Source organism: Halyomorpha halys, unplaced genomic scaffold (genome assembly GCF_000696795.3).
Source record: "Halyomorpha halys isolate HHAL.00 unplaced genomic scaffold, Hhal_1.1 Scaffold921.1, whole genome shotgun sequence".
NCBI lineage: Eukaryota > Metazoa > Arthropoda > Insecta > Hemiptera > Pentatomidae > Halyomorpha > Halyomorpha halys.
This window is the reverse complement of record NW_027106140.1, coordinates 3,900-23,215: the sequence shown is the minus strand read 5'-3', so window position 1 is coordinate 23,215 and position 19,316 is coordinate 3,900. Positions and strand designations below refer to the sequence as shown.

Sequence of the window (19,316 nt, the reverse complement as noted above, 5' to 3'; positions counted from 1 at the left end):
TCAGATAAACTGATGTAAAAACATATATTGATTTATCAATATAGATGGTTATATAATTATTCTCAATATGTCGAAGAAATCTAAATATCTAAAAGAAAGTACATGTGGAAGTAAAAAAAATAAAAATTACTTTACAAAGTATAATTTTTGTTTCATCAAAACAAGATATGAAACATTTTCTCCATCTCTTTTCAACTAAAATTAAAAACATTTGTGTAAATTGTATTTTTTAAATCATTATAGTAACATATTATTTGAGAAGGAGCACTATTTAAAAGAAAAAAAATATTTCTTATTAAAACTGATATAAGCTATTTAATATTTTGCATAACTTTTGTTATGCAACTGACAAAGGATAATGACATGAATATTTACTGCTAAAGGTCATAAAATAAAATATGTCTTTTTCTGGAATCTAAATCTTTTCTATTTAATATCAATTTTCTGTAAAATTGGAGAAATTCAATAAATTGTTTTTGTTTACATTTTTATTGCAATGTTTATTGAAATTAAATTAAAAATCTGTACCGCTACAATCCATGAAGGGCCATGGGTTCAGTACTTTGTAAGGAGGTATTGTTACTAGACCAATGGTTGTGCAAGGAGGTGATTTCGTCAGAATCACGCTCGACCGCCAGATTTTTACCGATTCCAGAATCCACAGGGTTGACTCACAGTTACTTTTCAACAAAAAAAAATTCTGCCCAGCCTGGTTCGAACCCGGGTACCATAGGAATTAGTAGCATTGTACCTTACCACGCTCCTGCAATGTTTATTGATTGAATTAATTAAACTTAGTGAGATAAAATTGGGATGTGTACCAGTTTGTTTTTTTTAATATGAACATGTAAGTTTTTTATCCAGAAATAATTTTTCGAACTCAAAAAAGTGTCTAACTCACCCACTCTTAGGATATACGTGTATATAGAAAATTCAAACTTTCTTAACTTTTATAATTATTAACAAATATATTATTATAATAAAAATATTACATATATAAATACGATAGTGACTATACAAAAATAAGAGTCTAGAATGAAAAATTTCTAATATCCTTATGGAGAAAAATAGAGTGAGAATTTGGTTAAAGTCATGAGAAACGTTATTCACAACTACCTATGAGATTAAGGCAAATTTTATTTGTTTGCACATGCGCAATTTACTATGGTAACCCCGTATTCTTTTATTTTCATAATATTTTCTTAATAAAAGTATTCCATTTTAATAAAAAAAACTTTAAAATATTAAGTCACGTATGAAGTCTGTGAAAGAAGACCCTCAGAACTACTAGGACGTGCGGGCTGGCATAAGTGAACGCCTTTCCGCTGTGTCCCCTCATGCGTGCAAATCGTCGCGCGCAGAATTTACACAATTTTAATGGCTACTTCTACAGTTATTTTCACGCTATATAGGAACGGCCTAGTTTTTGTTATGAGCGTTAATCCACATTAATAATCATTTTAGATTTATTTATCTACAATATTATGGAACATTATTCTCATGTAAAAAACAAAAAGTTCGTTCTAAACTTAATATTGATGTTATGGACCACTTATTCTGTATTCATTAAAATATATTTAGAAAATTGAAGCTAAAGAGTATTTCATCAAAGCAATTCGAATGGACATGCTTAATGTAATGTCTCAGATTTTTCGTTATTCTTATAAATATGTACATTAGCTAAAATTGTACCTTTCCATTTATTAGTTTTAGATTAATTATATTTGATTTTTTTTCTATTGCTTATTATCAGAAGTGTTTGTCATCTTATTTTTTATGATACGACATATGGTTTTACTTTATTTATTCTATTCTTATTTTATATATTCTGTTAATTATTGTTGTTCATTTTTATCTTTTTAAATTCATTATTTTATTATATTTTATGACGTTTTAATATTTCATTCTTATTTTGTATTTCACTCTAATGCTCTGAAGCCTAATTTTGACGCCTGTACATTATTCTGTAATATAGGGATCAATCCCAGAATAAATAAAGATTATTATTATTATTATTGGAAGTTGCTCCTGCAGCATACAAGCTGTTTTCGTTTTAATTTCTTTTGGATCTGCTTAGTGAACCTTTGCTTGAATTTAAATTACGCCCCTTGTAAATAAAAATAATTGATTTCTATATCCAATGTAATTAAAATGACAAATAAAGCTAATTAAACTGAGCATGCAATATGTAAAATACTTTGTAGATAAACCGAAGACTACCAAGATATCGTTTTATGCGTGTATACACATTTTTTTTCTAACTCGACTAAAGCTTAATTCGAAGTATCCCTATCTGGACATACGGAGTTGAGCTATGGGGCAACACTAAACCATCGAATTCCTCCCGAATCCAATCCTTACAGTTCAAAATGTATGTATACAGTTGTATATAACAATAAATAAATTATTTAAAAAAATAAAATAAGTATCATAAATTTGTCATTGGTACTGAGCAGAGCCACGAAGCTCCTAAAGAAAAATACCAAAATATTGAAGAAAGTTATTTCATCCAGTAACGCTAGTGTTTCATGACAAACAAAATGATTAACTCGAAAAAAAACTTATTTTTTAAAAATTAAGTTATTGAAGAAATGAAGAGCTCTTAATAAAATGGTTATTTATTTGAATCAATGGAACAATTTCTTTCTGAAAAAATCTTACTGTTGCAAGAAGAAAGTAACACAACAGTTCTTAGTAGTGGGGGCAGACCCTTTTGACGTTTTATCATCGCATAAAGTTTAAAAAATGTCATTTTTTTTTGCAAATTAATGTTCAGAATAATGAAACAGTTTTTTTTTTAAATAATAAAGTAAGATGTTAATATAAGTAATACTTCTTTACACCACTACGAGGGTGCAATACTTTATAAGGAAGTACTGTTACTAGACCAATGGTTGTGCAAGAAGGTGATTTAGCCAGAATCACGCTTGACAGGTAGAGTTTTACTTAAGGTGATAAAATTTATTTGGCTGGGTGGACCTGTGAGGGCTCCCGAATCCACAGGGCTGACTAAACGGCTACAGGTAACCGATGATAATTATTTGCCAAAGCCGGATTCGAACCCGGATCCTTGAAGTTTGTTGTCCATTGTTTTATCAATCAACTCCCGCAACTTTGAAGTATGTTTTTGTAAATCATTAATTTATGAATTTTAGATAAATAATATACAACACAGGTCTAGTCGGTAGTTCTAAGTATCTCAATAATTGAAATAAGAACATTTTACTATTTTAAAAAGTAAACAACTTTTTAAAAACTAAAGGAAAGTCACACTCAAGCAAATCTGACCAAATTTTTATCTCAATATTTTCAAATGATGTACAAGTATAATATGAATATATGATATGATTAATTTAAAAATGACGCAGTAGTTTAAAAAAACTCCAAGGGGGGAGGGCATAACGCAGTGTTTTAGAATAATAAAAAAATGATAAAAACGTTTTTATTAATTCAATTGAATATATGATTAACTGGTGATATATTACTTTATTGTAAAATTATTATAATTCTTTATGATGTTCATTATTGCTCAAAAGTGAACCATGTTACTTTTCTTGTATTTTAATTGAATGTTAATTGCAGCTTTCTTTATAGACTGGCGTCTTGACACAATTAAGCATCACTAATACATTTATTTTTACGCTTATGGGCAAAGAAGAAGTTTTAGTATTTAATATTGTCTTAATTGTTTTATGTATAATATAAATTAAAACTGATAAAAAAATATATAAATAATCGGAGACGTAAATTTTGTTTGGTCTCATTGGCTGAAAATCTTGTTGTTAAAGTTGTTATTAATAATTCTCTACTAAGCCAAAGCAGATTAATTAAGTAGAGAAACAGCGGGATCGTTATGCTTATGGACGTTACGACACAAGGTCAGCAGATATTATTTCCTGACTTTAATTTCAAGATATTGTATAAAGACAAAAAAATGATGCAATGGTCTTGAACCGTAAACAATCTTGAATATCTTTGAGAAGGTTAGCGTTATATTCATTAAAATGTAACGGGAAAATGGAAATAACGTGAAATAAAATAAACTATAATAGACTGATGTACAACACAAGTAGGTAACATATGAAGACTGGAAGATAGAAATACTTTAAGAAGCAAAGATCAATAAGCCGGAAGTCGTGGATAGCATAACATTGGAAGCCCTAAAGTATGGAGGAGATATCCTCAAGAACTTCTTGACCTATCTGAAGAAGGGGATATCCCGGAGGAATAGCTAAATGCAATCCCCTACTCTCCATAAGAAAAGGGATCAAGCTCAGTGCGATAAGTACAGAGGGGACTCGCTTCCGTATTGCGCTTATAAATTTATTCTTCCGAAAATTCTGCAGGAAAAACTGAAACCTCCTTTATTCAAGGAAAAGGACTTTATAAAAGTCATTTATTTATCATAGAGTGGAATAGGGTGAACTATGTACTAGATTTGAGAATTGTGTTATTCCATTTCAATATTATGTATTATTACATACATATATTAGTTATTTATATATATATATTTTTTTGTTAAAATTAATTCTACTTTCTTTCAACAATTTATAATTGTCTTTTCTTCTAGCCTGTAAGCATAACATGGTTATTTAAATTTATATAGTATATCTTAGACTCTTTTACTTCAAGTGTCAAAGTATGTTTATATAGTCATAACACTTTTACCAGCATATTAAATGAAATGGTTAAAGTAGATTTGTGTGCTATGTAAACACTATAATAAAGCTCGTTAGCACGGTGACAGTATTCTACTGTGGTAGTAAAGCGACGCAAAAGATACGATAGAGCAGTGAAGGGATTTCCTGTCTACACAGTGCCAGTAAACCAAATCTAAACCTCTTGACAGATGAAAAATGAGGACTACAAATACCGCCCAATCAACACTATCGTTTTTAAGGCTAGAAACTTTGAACAGAATTAATTTTTTGTTCTGAAATAATTGGTTGATATGGTGCAGCAGTTCACTGACAGTAGACACGTGGTAGTTAATTTGAGAGTACCGTCACTGACATTACATGCACTATCATCAATCACACGAAGTCCATGAGATAGTTACATGACTGCAACTATCAAACAATTTCACTATGGCTGCGACAGTTTCTGCAATCGCTGAAAGTTGTCAATGTTGATGATAATTCTGGATTCAATTTTTTGGATGATAATAACAATGAAACCAATTTTCTAAATTTTTCTTTTGGTAACCAGGCTACCCCAAAATGGATAAAACTCCAAAATATATTTATATTTTTTTTTATTTAATGTAATACTGAATTGCCTCTACATCAGCTAGTAGATAAAGTAAAATCGATGAATTTTAAAAGATAAGTTTAGTTTAAGTAATTAAATTTTAATTGGATTATTTTATTTAACAATGAGTTCGTGTCGCTGAAATAAAACACAATATTAAATTTCATTCTCTCTTTTCCTAGATATATTTTTTGAGCATTTTTTTTCCCTCATTGCACAACCGTTGTTGAAGAAACAGTAGTTCCTTAAGTATTGGATTGTAGGGGTAACATATATATTTTTTTATATACTAGCCCATAAGAAATTTACAGGTCTAAAACAAGATTCTTAACAATAATTTTTTTGAACTCATGACGGTCGTAAAACATATTGTGATCTCGTTTTTTTCTTAAACAAAAAATCGTCTTTATTGAGTACAATAAAATCAACGTATTTTATTAATTAATTTTACACGAGTTTAATATAGGTTTTAAATTAATCAGTAACTTGATTAATTAATAGTGTAATTACTTTGAGATTCGAATTGATTATATCATTTTAAAGGATATTTCACTGTTTACATGTTTCAAAACCAAAAAAAATATCCAAAAATAATCTTCGATGGAACCATGAGATTTTTTTTTTCATTCTTTTAAAATATACCTCTATAGTCTTTTGTATTTTCCCCCCACTTTTTGTTTGTAGTTCCAGTTCATGTGCGTAAGTAAGGTAATTACAGATCCACAATGTCTGTTTATAATTTCGAAATATTTTGTTGGGTTGCTCTGTAGAACGGGTGGGGGTTGGGGAGAGGTGGGCCTTGGTCAGTACTATATAAGATTAGACCGCTTCGTCTATTCGGCAACATACCTTCCCAGCATGGCATTCACTCAGGTTAGTAAATAAAATAACACAGTAATATAATTAGGACTCATGTAAATAAATACATACGTTTATGTAAAGAAGTTATAGAATATAGGCCTAAAAATATATAAAACATACAAGAAATTTTTAACCATTTTTGGAAATTCCATGTTATAGGATTTAACTAATTAATTCTTTGTGTTAAAATTAACATTTACCGAAAGGAATCTATGAAGAATTTTATTATCAGTTTTAAAATATTCTATTTAATAATTGGTGAAGATACGGATTTAAAAATTTGCAAGCATTTTTGAATTACATTTTTATTTTATCAGTAATTATAGTGGTAATAGGTAAATAATTGTTTATATTACAGTCAACTTTTAATATTGCTAAAAATTGGCGTTATTCAAAATTTTCTTTCCTTACAATAGCCTCAATCTGTACAGTGAATCTTTTTATATTTTACAATCTAGATCTAAAAAGAATTGTAGTATAATCCTGTTTAAGAATTTTCATTATTTTATTAATCGAATAATTTTAGTTGAAATATTTATAATAAATTAATTTTTAAATTTTAACTAAATTCCTCTAATTTTTTTTTATATTTTCTTGTTCTTGAAAATCATAAACAAATGTCTTTAAAAAAATTTGCTAGTTATTATGACATACAAAAATTTTATCAGAGTTATCATCCACACCAGATACTAGGTTTAATTTTTAGATGATAGGCAAGTCTATCCGAACCTCTAAAATTTAGATGTAATTTTTAAAGGAAAAAAAAAGATATATCGTCATATTATTTGTTGAATATATTATGCATTTATTATTGAACTTATTATTAAAAAATAAAATAAAATAATACCACAATGTCATAGTAAATTAGTTTAATACATTTTTTTAAAACAGAGATTTTTAATTTTCTCTTCAAATACAGGATATATGGTTAAATATGTTTGGTACATTGCTAGCAGTATTCAACATTAAAAAATAATTGCAATACATTCATGAAGACTTTAAAATTGAAATTTTTCTCTGGATAGGAATAAAAATATATTGATTTCTCTTATTAAGATTATTCTTAACTATTCTCATGCGTTTATATTAAGTTCTAACTTATATTAACGTTTAGAATAAATGATGAATTGAAAAATGATAGAATAAATAATTATCATGATTTTATATTAAGTTCTAAATTAAGTTAGTACTAAATTAATTTTTTAGCAAAACTTTTTTCTTTGATCTCACAATTAGGTTTTATCAACTTGAATACATAAAAAAAATGTTTATTAACAAACTTTTTTTATTAGGATAAGGCTCTCATCTCTTTTTTTTTTCTTTTGTGAAATTTCTGTACGAGTTTTTTTCATACTTTGCATAGTATCTATCATCACACAGGGGACAGCTCGGTGGGTTGGTACAAAACTCCTTTTGCCTTAAAAGTGAATTCATCAACATGAATCGATCCTGGTTTATGAAAAACCTTCTAGAGTTTTTGGATACTAATTCCTATAAACATTATTAATATTATTGAATATATCAATGGAATTTAAACAGCATTAAAATTTGTTTTTAAATTATTGAAATCTCTAATAAAATAATGTTCAAAATTAAATAAACATAATAAAATACTTTCATACACACCAAAAATATATATACATATTTTTAAATATATTACATACTGATTACCAACCGATTCATATCACAGATTATCAATGATATCAAAGCCAGAAAACCGGGAGAAAACAAGGAAGATGATGTAACCCATTTCAAATTAAGTTGAATTTTCATACGTAATTATGTGTAATTTATAAAAGCGTGGAATCGTAATTCGAAAGGACTGTTGCTGTGTTTGCAGACAAATACTTTATGAAGGTTTTTTATAATTTTATGGAATAATCAATTGTCAACAGGATCAACCCCATTAAAGTAAATAATGTTGGTTGCCAACTGATATTAGAAATAAATCTTAATGTTGCAATCTAACGCAAAAGAATTTACAGACACACTCAAGCACACATATATATTTTTATAACTCATGAATTTTTAAAGAAATAATGGGCTCAGTAATATTAAAAATAAATTTAAATGTTAGAACCTGACGCAAAAGCCTTTATAAATTATTTTTTAAATTATTTTATGCATAATGAAAAGTTGACATAAACTGATAAAATCTATACAGGACTAAATATGTGTCAATTCGAATTATTAAAAAAAATATTGATCAGCATTGGGTCAGGCGTTTATTCAGAGATTTTGACTACAGACCGACAGACAGGAATTTTTCGTTGTAGAAAAGTTAGAAGTTTCATTTTTAGCTAAATAGTTGTTCCATACGGTCTAAATTTCATGAAATTCAAGATGGTATGATTAGTTCATCAATTTAATATATAATAATAGATGAACAACATTTCAAAGGACATATTATGTACATTTATTTTCAAAAACAATAAAGCCACGTTAGTTGAAGTTATCTTAACCAGCTGAGGACACTAATACTATTTTTTCAAAGGATGCTGTTGAAAAAGGAGCACTAGAGACAAAAAATTTAATTTGAAAAAAAATCTATAATGTTGATACCAATAATTGCTTTAATGGAAGACCTTCAAAAATATTCCGCAGAAGATTTTTATTAGGAAAATTTTTAAACTTATCCTATATAAATAAGTAATATAATAATAAATAAATCAACATTGTGTCTTAATTACTTAGTTCCTAAAAAAAAATAAATATATTTAGTGCACCCCTGGACTGTACCTAGAGGGTTTTCTTAAAATAGTTAAATTAAAAAAAATTGTGAAAATATTTAGTCACTAATCATAGTATGATAAATAACATCCTAATGCGATGTGTGGGCGTGATGATGAAAAATGGAAAAAGGAAGGAAAAAACGACTAGGTGGGTGAAGAGAGAGGATATAGGCTAATGTAATATTTTACAAAATCTTTCTAAGCGAATAAAATATAAATAATCCTTTGTACTGATCCATGTATGAGCTATAACAATAATCATTTTTATAGGTTTACAAATATGCAAATGAGGATATATCAATAAATCAGTTTTTATTCATCATAAAACTTTTAGGATGAATTATTTTTATGATTTAATATTAAATTCGGTAAAGTCGTTTTCTAATAAAGTCTCTGTAGTTATTTTCTGTATTACTAAAACAATTACTGCTACTGACGATTATCTTATTTTAGTGTTTTATTATTGCTATGGTTTTTCTTATGGTACTTCTTTTTACTTCACTTTTATGTTCTAAAATTGTTTAAAAAAGATATATAATAATTTACGTATCGATAAAATATAAAATACATTTATATTTTATATTTAATATATGATATTAACGCGAATACGAACAATAAGTTTTCAAAACAGTGTATGTGAATATTTTTTTTTTTACATTTTGGTGGTTCTTTTTTGTATTTTGATTTTTTCAAAAATATTTCGGCAAATTGTACAAAAAAAAATAATAAAAAAGAAATCAGGCGCCACAGTCCAACCAACCGAAACATCGCTTCTTTTACACACTTACATTTTTATGCTAAGCTCCAAACTAGCTATAAACGCGTAAACAAGATAAGAAATATATAATAAAAAAAAGGTCAGTTGAACAATACGGTGCCCGATGTACCGAGTGTGGATAAACGATAATAGCGAAAGGCCAGTGAACACCCGAGACATTATAACGAAACACTCAACAAACGAATGTCATATGCATATTATATAATATGAGGTGTTACTTAAAATGTTAAAAAAGTAACAGTAAGAGAGTTAAGAGTATTTCTAAAAAAAATAAAAAAAGATCTATTTTATTATTCACACTTCTAATTCAAATCGTTAAATATCAACTCATAGCTGAGCACACATTCATAGACGAAGAAATTTGGATGCGAAATTTTTGGAACTTTGTTTTGGCTTAAAACATCCAACTGAGTCCTGGATAGGAATGTCAAAATAAATTTCTCTGACTGAACCAGACACTTGCTCATCTTGATAATGTAGGCATGTAGACGATATCTAACACTTGCTGAAAATTTTAATTATTTAAAGTGTGTGAAAATTTATATAAAAATGACTATTTAATGGGAACTTTTTTTATTACTATAAATGATTAAATGCAAATAGCTCTGCATATGTGATAGTCTTCTAAGTTCCCGCTTTTTTTCGCCAAAGAGTATGATCCAACAAAACAACAAATAGGAATAAACACAGAAGCAGCCATGATCATTTTCAAACGATAACTATAAATAAAATATTTTTGTTAAATATAAACGATTGTGAAGAAAATATTAACAGAAAAGAACTTTTTATAATGGCTTGTAGAGAATTTTATTATTTTAATTAATAGTTTGAGTCTTCACTATTTGTGTTAAATCTCATTTAAGTAAAAAAAATCACATGTTATCATAACACAGATAATATTATAGATAACTAGTATAGAAATGATTTTTACAATACCGATACTGATATAAATATATTACATTTAATATATTACTTTAATGCTTTATATAGTTCAAAACAATGCGAAGTGATGTATTATTTATTTTACGTCTTTGTCTAAGAAGTAAAATATTTTATGTCATATTTTCATTAGATTATAGGAGTGAAGTTTGGTTTTACAGATGTTTCTCTCAAAATCAAAGTATACTTATTATTTTCATAAAAGCTTTCCTCACAATTGATTTATGAAACAATTACCTATACTTTTAGATAAACCAAATTAGTAACCAAATAATCTCAGAGTTATAGGATTACTATATTGTATTTTCTTAAATTTGTAGTAGAAAATATTTTCCCATCGGAAAAAAGCATTCTTATAATTATTTTTGTTTAAAGGGTGTTTATTTTTGTTTAAATCTTCCCCTTAGAAATGAAATTAAAAGTGCTAAATAGGTAAATGTGGGTATATTTTTCTTTAATTCCTGGTATATGTAAAAATTATGTGATTGTAGAAAAATTCATTTTTTAGATATTATTTTCCTCATTTTTTATTTTCTTTAATGACGATTTGATTTCAAGTACCTCACTTAAAGATTAAAGAGGCTTAATAAAGTTGATTAAATATTTTATATATTTACAAGCCCTCATATACCTTATAGAGCAAGTAATTTGTAATTTTCTAAAACGGAAATTTTCACTTCGAGCCTCGTAGAAGCCGAATAGGCTCTAAATGACTACACGAAATGCCCACATGTGGCGAGCGCTTCCTCGTGTGCATTCAAAGCTCCTCGAACCATTAATTACGCTATTCAGGTAAGAGGAATGGTCCCATTAGCTTCAATTGAATCAAACACGTAAACAAATTCTTGATCTCTCGTGATTTCAGCAGGGGTTTATTTCACAATCCGTTCTGACCACGATTTATCACGACTGAATGTAAAGCATTTGTAGTCCTTATATTAAAAAAAAAATAAAAAAGCTTCAATCATAATTATTTTAATATTATTAATTGGAATAACAAATATATTTTATTTTGGAACAGTAACGAAGGGGATTTTGTACGTATTGAAGACAATGGAAATACATATGAATTCACCATATCATAATAAGACATATGAAATCATATATTTAAGATGAGTATTTTGTGTTATCACATTGTATTACTAATTTTTTATTTTTTCAGTTTATTTTAGCTGCTGCTTGCAGTATAGCTTTAGTGAGTGCGGGTGGCACCGGATCCAGTCATACAGCAGTAGGTAAGTTATGATGAGCAATCTTCAGGTATAATTAACAATAATTATTATTAAATATTTAATTAAAAAAATGGATTTATCAACTAAATGTTGCTGTTTTTCTTAAATATTGGCATATCTGAGAAAAATTAATTTATTTTTTATTTAATGTATTCTTTAGATTGTATCGTTGTCTGTGGTCGACTTTTTTGTCAGATATGTCATCATTCAAAAATAGTAGAGATATAGATATCGATACATTTATTTATCACAATCCAAAAAAAAAAAAAGATATAGAGTGAGACATCAAAAGTAGGAGTGGTCTTGTTAAAAAAGACCTGGAGTGTCTACTACCATACCTTTTGAGAAAAACCTGGTGGTTATTTTTTTTTTCTAACACCTGCACGATCGTTGGTCAAGAAAAAGATATAATTTTTAAGAACTGACAAAATAGGGTTTATTTTGGACGATATTATTGACTTGAACTTTTTAAAAGTTTACATAAGTTTACAATAAAGTGTAAATTTATGTGATTCTAAATTTGTATTTAAGATTGTCCTAGAGGGCCGAAATCACCAAAACGTTGGACTTATTAAGAAATATGGATTGCTTTAAGACTTAAATGATATAAAATTTATTTTTATAACCAGTCTCACGAAAATGAAAATATTATAAATAAAGAAAATCGTATTGATAATACGGTACCAATAATCTTCAATGCCTATTAAACGAGGCACTGTTCTATATATAATTTTCTAATTTAAAATTTACGAAACTTATGTATTTTTAATTTTTTTTAAGTTTCTTTAAAAAATCGGTAAATATAATTTTTTATAGATTAAAAGAAATCGAACATGGACCATCTTCACATACGAAAAAAACCGTTATGTTCATTTAAAAAAATAAATAAATAAAATTAATTTAATTAATGACTTTATAGATATGTTGATATTTTCGAACCAATTTCATTTTTATATAATCTGATTAAAGGCATAAGTCGAATTAATCACTTGAATACAGTTGTCACATATATTTTACATATATTATAATTATTTTTTTTTGGTATTTAATTTTATCGACTAAAATATAAGAGTGTCTTATATATAAATAAAACAATCCTTAAATATACCTTCTTTCATAAATCGTAACCATACATGATATAGTACATTATTAAAACAAGATTTATTAACAAATAAAAAATCAAGGCGTAATAAATGCTATAAAAAATGAGTGCAATAATTACATGGTACAGAAAAATTAATTACTTCAATATTTAAAATAAGCATGAAGTTCTTTAATCATACACCTAGTATTTAATTATGATAACAAGATGTCACATTTAGCTATTTTCAACACAACTTTTCTGTTAAGACTTTCTTCAACACAATAAACAAAAAACATTAAAAATTAAAAAAAAAGTATTGTGACATCATCGTGAAAACAATTTGTTCTTTTTATATTATATTATAATTGTTCAATTTTTCGACAATCTTTTTTTTATTATTTATTTATTTAATACCAGATCGGCCTGGTGGGCCTTACATTGTTGATAAAACCGTTACATTTTATTTTTTTAATTGATTATGAGGGGTGATATAAGCTGGTATAAAAGATATCCCTAACTATATACAACGTTATAATTAAAAGAAAATAAGATAAAATAAATAGATGAAAATAATGATTTTAATTAAAAGAGAAAAGTAAAATTAATAACAAAAATAATGGCATTCGTAGACCCAACAATTGTCCTCTAATGGTTAAAAAAACAGGTTAATTTGAAAAAAAAGATAAATAAAGAAAAAAAGAATAATAATAAATAAAATAGAGTTAGTGTGAATAATACAATTAATAAATATAGAATTTATTACATGAACCTTAACTCACTATCATCTAAATTCTTGAGACAGACAAACACTAGATCCTGGTGACGGAAATAGACGTTACCTCATAATAGGTTTTGTTTTTTTTGTTAATTGAAACACCTTTCCGTTACTTTTACAAACTGTCATTGATACAAGAAACAAAACAGTTAGTTTACATAACAGCAAACTACTTCCTCGGGTAGAAGCAACGAGATATTTCTGATTTACAACAACGAACCATAACCAGAAATCCATCAGTTTCAGGATGTAATTAACTACGAATAACTTTTTTAATAATAAACAGAACAGAAACACTCTAACACTACTAATTAACTACTTTCTTATTGTGAGCAAAAATTCATATCTTTGAATTCTAGGTAAAGCAATAACACAGACGGAATATCGGACGCCGCTGTCGTGTTTGTACATGGTCAACAAACCGTAGCGGATTAATGCCGCAGTCCGTTGGCGCGGAATTGACTCATATCCCTATGAAGTGGACGATTCTGCAACGATACACAATTATGGATCCTTCTAACTTCATAAACACTTCTTTTTTTTTTCTTTTAATATTTTAAATATTTCTAAAGAAACAAAATCATTAAGTAGATTCATTTATTTTTTGTTTTTACTTACTGACTTACAATTCCAGTAAATATTGGATGTATTTCTTAATAATGTCTTATATTACAGAATAATAAATTAAATTTAAAAAAATATAGGATCGAAAAAAAAGAAAGTTCTCTTCTTAAATCATGAAATCCAATACAATATTCAATCTCTGCATAAGAATTTCTGAGAAAGTGTGATTGAGCAAGTTAAAGTATGTTAACATAATTATATGCGGATATCACAACTGAATGAATTAACTTTAGAATTTTCATAAATATAAATTATTAACACTTTATCAAATATAAATATTTTGTAGATATTTAAAGTTCTTCCTTATTTCAGCCAAACCCGAAGAAGGTAAATTTTCCTATGACATCGCTCACTCATATCATGGAGGCTCCCACGGTTATGCTTCACCTTATGGCTATGGAGGTTTTGGCGATGCCCATGGTAGCTACGGTCTCGGAGGAGGTCACGTACTAGGATCTCTTGGTGGTCATGGAGGCTACGGAGGCTTCAGTCACGATGGAGGATTCGGTGGTCACGATGGAGGATTCGGAGGAGTTGGACACGGAGGCTTCGGTGACGGCTTTGGTCACGGAGGTTTCGGCGGTGGATTCGGTCATGGAGGATACGGAGCTGGGTTCAGTCACGGGGAATTCGGCATTGGAGCGGGTCATGGTGGATTCGGTGGCAATGGAGGACACGGTGTTGCAGTCAGTCATGGAAGCTTCAATCTTGGACATGCTGGTTTCGATGGAGGCCATGGAAGCAGCTTTGGTCATGGCTCAGGCTTAGGTGGACATGGAGGTCTTGGTGGTCATGGTGGTCTCGGCGGTCATGGAGGAGCTAGTGGTGGTAATGGAGGACACGTTAGTCACGAAGGACTTGGTGGTCACGGAGGACTTGGTGGCCATGGAGGACTTGGTGGTCATGGAGGACTCGGAGGACTTGGAGGACTTAGTCACGCAGCATTCGGAGGGTAACGTAGCAAGCTCAATAGTTATGTAGGCTTTAACTCGTAGTTTTTGGCGTACTAAATTTTTATATAATAACTAAATTTTTATGCTTCTAACCCTAACGCATAATATAAAAATATTTCACAATAGTTTCCTATGCATTCATATTATTGAAGCCCACACGTTTCTCTTGAGTCACATTATTTAAAGAATCCGTCCTATCCATAACATCAAGCTATCACACGTAGAAATATGTTTAATAAAGGCACACTAGAAAAGTAAAAATTGATTTGAAAAGTAAATGCTGTCATTTGGTAGCAGGAAAATAATTAGGACAGAACACTTAAATTATATTTAATTTAATATTGAAGTATTAATAGATACCGTAGCTGGAATAAATTAAATAATATATCTCATATATATCAAAAGAATTATTTAATGAATCGATACTACAAACACTGATTGACCCCCATTACCAGCTGCAAGTAACTAGCCTATTAGTTGAATAGTCTTCAATGAACAGAACGTGCTTAAGAGCTTCTGTATGTTGCCAATAATTAAAAATATTATTGTATTAATTAAATCTAGGTTACTTCAGTGAATAATTTCGTATATATCGTGCTCATTATATTTTTGTATTAGAGTAGATTTTACTTATCCTTAGAAATATTTATTTGTATTAGAAAATCATATCGTGGGGGAACATAATAAGAAATATATGTATTTTATTTAAAATATTGATTGTTATATAACTGCTTACATCATACAACAAATTAAATATACCTCTCCATCACAATTGTTTTAATATGGCCGTGATTGCATATTTTAAATCGGATATTTTAAAATTCAAGATTTAAAAAATTGATATAATCGTTAAAAACGAGGTAGTACATAGCAGAAGAGTTAAAGGAATTATAAAATAAATTCGAGTCGTATATTTTATAAAATAGTCCCTATAGTTTTGTCGTATAAAATATGTCATGACCGAATTGGCTGCTGTGTAATTAATGGTTATTAATGGTTTCTGTAATTTATTTTATTTTTATTATTATTATTTTTTTAAATATATAAATCATTTACCTTTTTTATTTGTTACTAGTATACGCCATGTTTAAATACATTTTAAATAAATGCCTCCCATTACAGTAATAAAAGTTGAATAAATGGTCCCTTGGATGTGATAGATATTAGAAATAAAGTCTATTTTAACGTGAATTAAAATAATGTTCACTAAAACCCTTTCTGAAAAATACGACTGATATTTGACTACTAGTTTTTTTACTTTCATTTATCCATTTATAGAATATATAGTAAGGGGAGAGGGAGTATTATAAATGTGCGAAATTTCGAAATCAAGTATTCTAGATACTAATTCTTTTCGGAAAAGCCGAGACCGCAATATCCCATCCGAACGCATTAAAAAATACAACTTTCATTTGTTTCATTCTTGCTAGAAACTAAGTTGATATATGTTTCTTTTTTCTATTTACTGAACAAACCGAAATATATCTCTAGACTGCGACAAATAGCTTAAAGCCAGTGGGGACTTGAGTTACGGTAATACATAAATATTATTGAAGTTGTTTCACTGCTTTAAAGAAGATATTCAACTATCTGAAAGTTATCCATAACTTTTCACCGTTTCAAACTTTTTCCAAGTTCAAATTATATGTTAAAATATTTTACAAATGAATCAAAACAAAACATGAATTCCTTCGGAGGGATTGCGGTGACTAGGACAATGAAGTATTCCTTTTCGGCATCGAACCATTTCCGAAAAGAATAGCCGTTTTATCTGTTGCAGGTACTCAGGCCACGGGGGAGTTGCTACCAGTTTTTCCAACAGCAACCTCGTAAGCCGCGCAAGTGGATACGGAAGTGGAGGCGGTCATGCGCATGGCAGCTATGGTCACTTCTAACAGCTCTCTGATCACTTCGAATTCGACGCATCTATTTATGTTTTGTTATAGCGATTTTAATTATAGTCCTTTTTTTATAAATAAATCGAATTGAAATCATTAGAGCATTTTAATTTATCCCTAAAAGCATCCTTTTCCTATAATTATCCTAAAATAAGGTGGATTGTGTTATTTTTTTAGGGTTTTTTTTTTTATATTTCTTTATTTACCAAAATATTCGGATAGATTTAGTGTGGAAAGAAAGGTGTACATTGAAGTCAAATGTGAGAACATCTGGGAAGGTCAAAATTACAAAAAACAAAAAAAGTACTTACTTACGTTAAGAATAATTTATATTGTGATAAAGTATTAAGAAGAAAGGATAATTTATTTCAATTATTTTTATAAAAATATTATTTTAACAACAAAATCATTAAATTTGATGTTCTACTTAAAGATTATCTTTTCAAAATAAAGTCGTAAGAATTGCGTGGATGTTGCTTGGTTTGTAAGAAACAGCAAATTGCATCAGGAATTACAAATTGAGACAACAGAGGATTACATCAAAAAATGAATTTCCACACCCAGTTACCTACAGTTAAGAAGCGGTGACCTACAACTTGGGAAACCCAACTACAACCCGATGACTGAAGCTCAGTCAGCAGAAATGGGCAAAAATAGCTATAGCTAAAACTAATGGCTAAAATTGCCATGTATACAACTCTTATTCATGAATGAATCATTGATAAATAAATATCGTATACATGGCAATTTAAGCTATTAGTTTTATAGTTTTTCACTGTCTGCTGAGGACATCCTGTTTTAAATTCTATGTTTATCAATTCTGTTATTGTCACTCTAAAATTCTCTTCATCTTTTCCTTAAATTCACTTTTTTTTTATTGACTTTACCTTTATCTTTTATTAAGAATTATTATTTTAATATATTTTTTGTTTTCTTTATAATATTTTATATAGTTAGGAATGTCTTTTGTAATTTGTCTCTTGTAAATAAAAAATAACTTTATGATGTTATACACAGGAATAAGAGGAAGCAGTAACCAGTGGCAACTCCTTCAAGGATAATTTAAAATTTAAATATTTGATCCCTCATTCATCTTCTATTCAGTCTTTAAATACGTATACCGGAATTATTGTTGTAATTAATCATGAATCTTTTGTAGTTGGTACGAATGTGTTAACATTTGGGATGAAAGGTATGTATTTTGATGTTTCAAGAATCTTTTGTTAACTGTCCTGATATTTTTGCCAAAACGCATATTTGTAATGCGTAGGTTCAAATTAATTTCATTAAGTTAGTTCAAGCATTTACTTTTTATCGAACATCTCGAAACCAGTAAAAAATGAATTCATTGTTTTGATTTATTATTTTTTTTATTTTATGTGGATATATGGATGGACCTCAAATCATTTCTTTAGTCTAATATTAGTCCAAGATAGAGTACTATGGAATAAGAATATTATCTAGGAAAAATTGAGGACAGGTTTCACATCAAAGAGTACAGGTATGTTATTTGATTTGGTCGGATTTCAAACTTTTAACCAGTGTCTATGAAGCCTAACGATTTCTTGATCATCTGTATTTCTCGCAAAATGTAAGAATTGCCAGGTGTGTTTTGAATGTATGTCATTTAGAGTAGTGGAATGAGTACTGAATCTCGGGTACTCCTGCTGGAAAAAAAACTTGTAGAAGAAGCTCTGACCCGTATTGGATGGAGAAAAAATCTAACAAAAAGGAAAGAACGAGTTTAAAAACAGTTGAAAGTTTTATCTTGAGTTTGAAGAGAATTTCTAGGAGCAAAACTCCGCCAAACCCTTGAGCAATGTCCAGAAATATACCAGTTGCATATAATTTCTGCTCTAGTTCCATGGACATGAAATCTGTTACTCTGTATAGATGTATAGTAAAGTGGTGTCTTAAATCCAAATTGATGTTCTGGCATTATGCGCATGTACATAAAACTAATAAATAAAATAGATTATTGTATAATACGAGTTTTAGAATGTTTTTAAACAGGAAGTAATCTAATTTGTCGGAATCGTGAGGATGAGTTATTTGTCATTGTTTACCTTGTGAATTGAATTTTAAAAAATGAAATTAAAATAACATGATGAAATAAATTAAAAAAATATAATAAAAATTAAATACATTAATACCTCATCAATTTATTAATTTAAGTTAATTAATGATACT

At 28.4% G+C, this 19,316-nt stretch overlaps 1 protein-coding gene across 2 annotated transcripts in view; it reads left to right on the top strand.

The window, feature by feature from the left end:
- The window catches only part of LOC106687174 (uncharacterized), a 94,551-nt gene extending 77,345 nt beyond the window's left edge, over positions 1-17,206 (top strand). The window contains exons 1-4 of one of the 2 annotated variants that reach the window (XM_014430907.2): positions 6,095-6,123; positions 11,723-11,795; positions 14,588-15,227; positions 17,009-17,206. In XM_014430907.2, coding sequence (XP_014286393.1) covers positions 6,109-6,123; positions 11,723-11,795; positions 14,588-15,227; positions 17,009-17,123 — 843 coding nt within the window. In that variant the 5' untranslated portion in view covers positions 6,095-6,108 and the 3' untranslated portion in view covers positions 17,124-17,206. Of the gene's footprint in view, positions 1-6,094; positions 6,124-11,722; positions 11,796-14,587; positions 15,228-17,008 lie in introns of those variants that run through there. The other variant, XM_024362935.2, reaches the window with a different exon arrangement.
- The last annotated feature ends 2,110 nt before the right edge of the window (positions 17,207-19,316 follow it).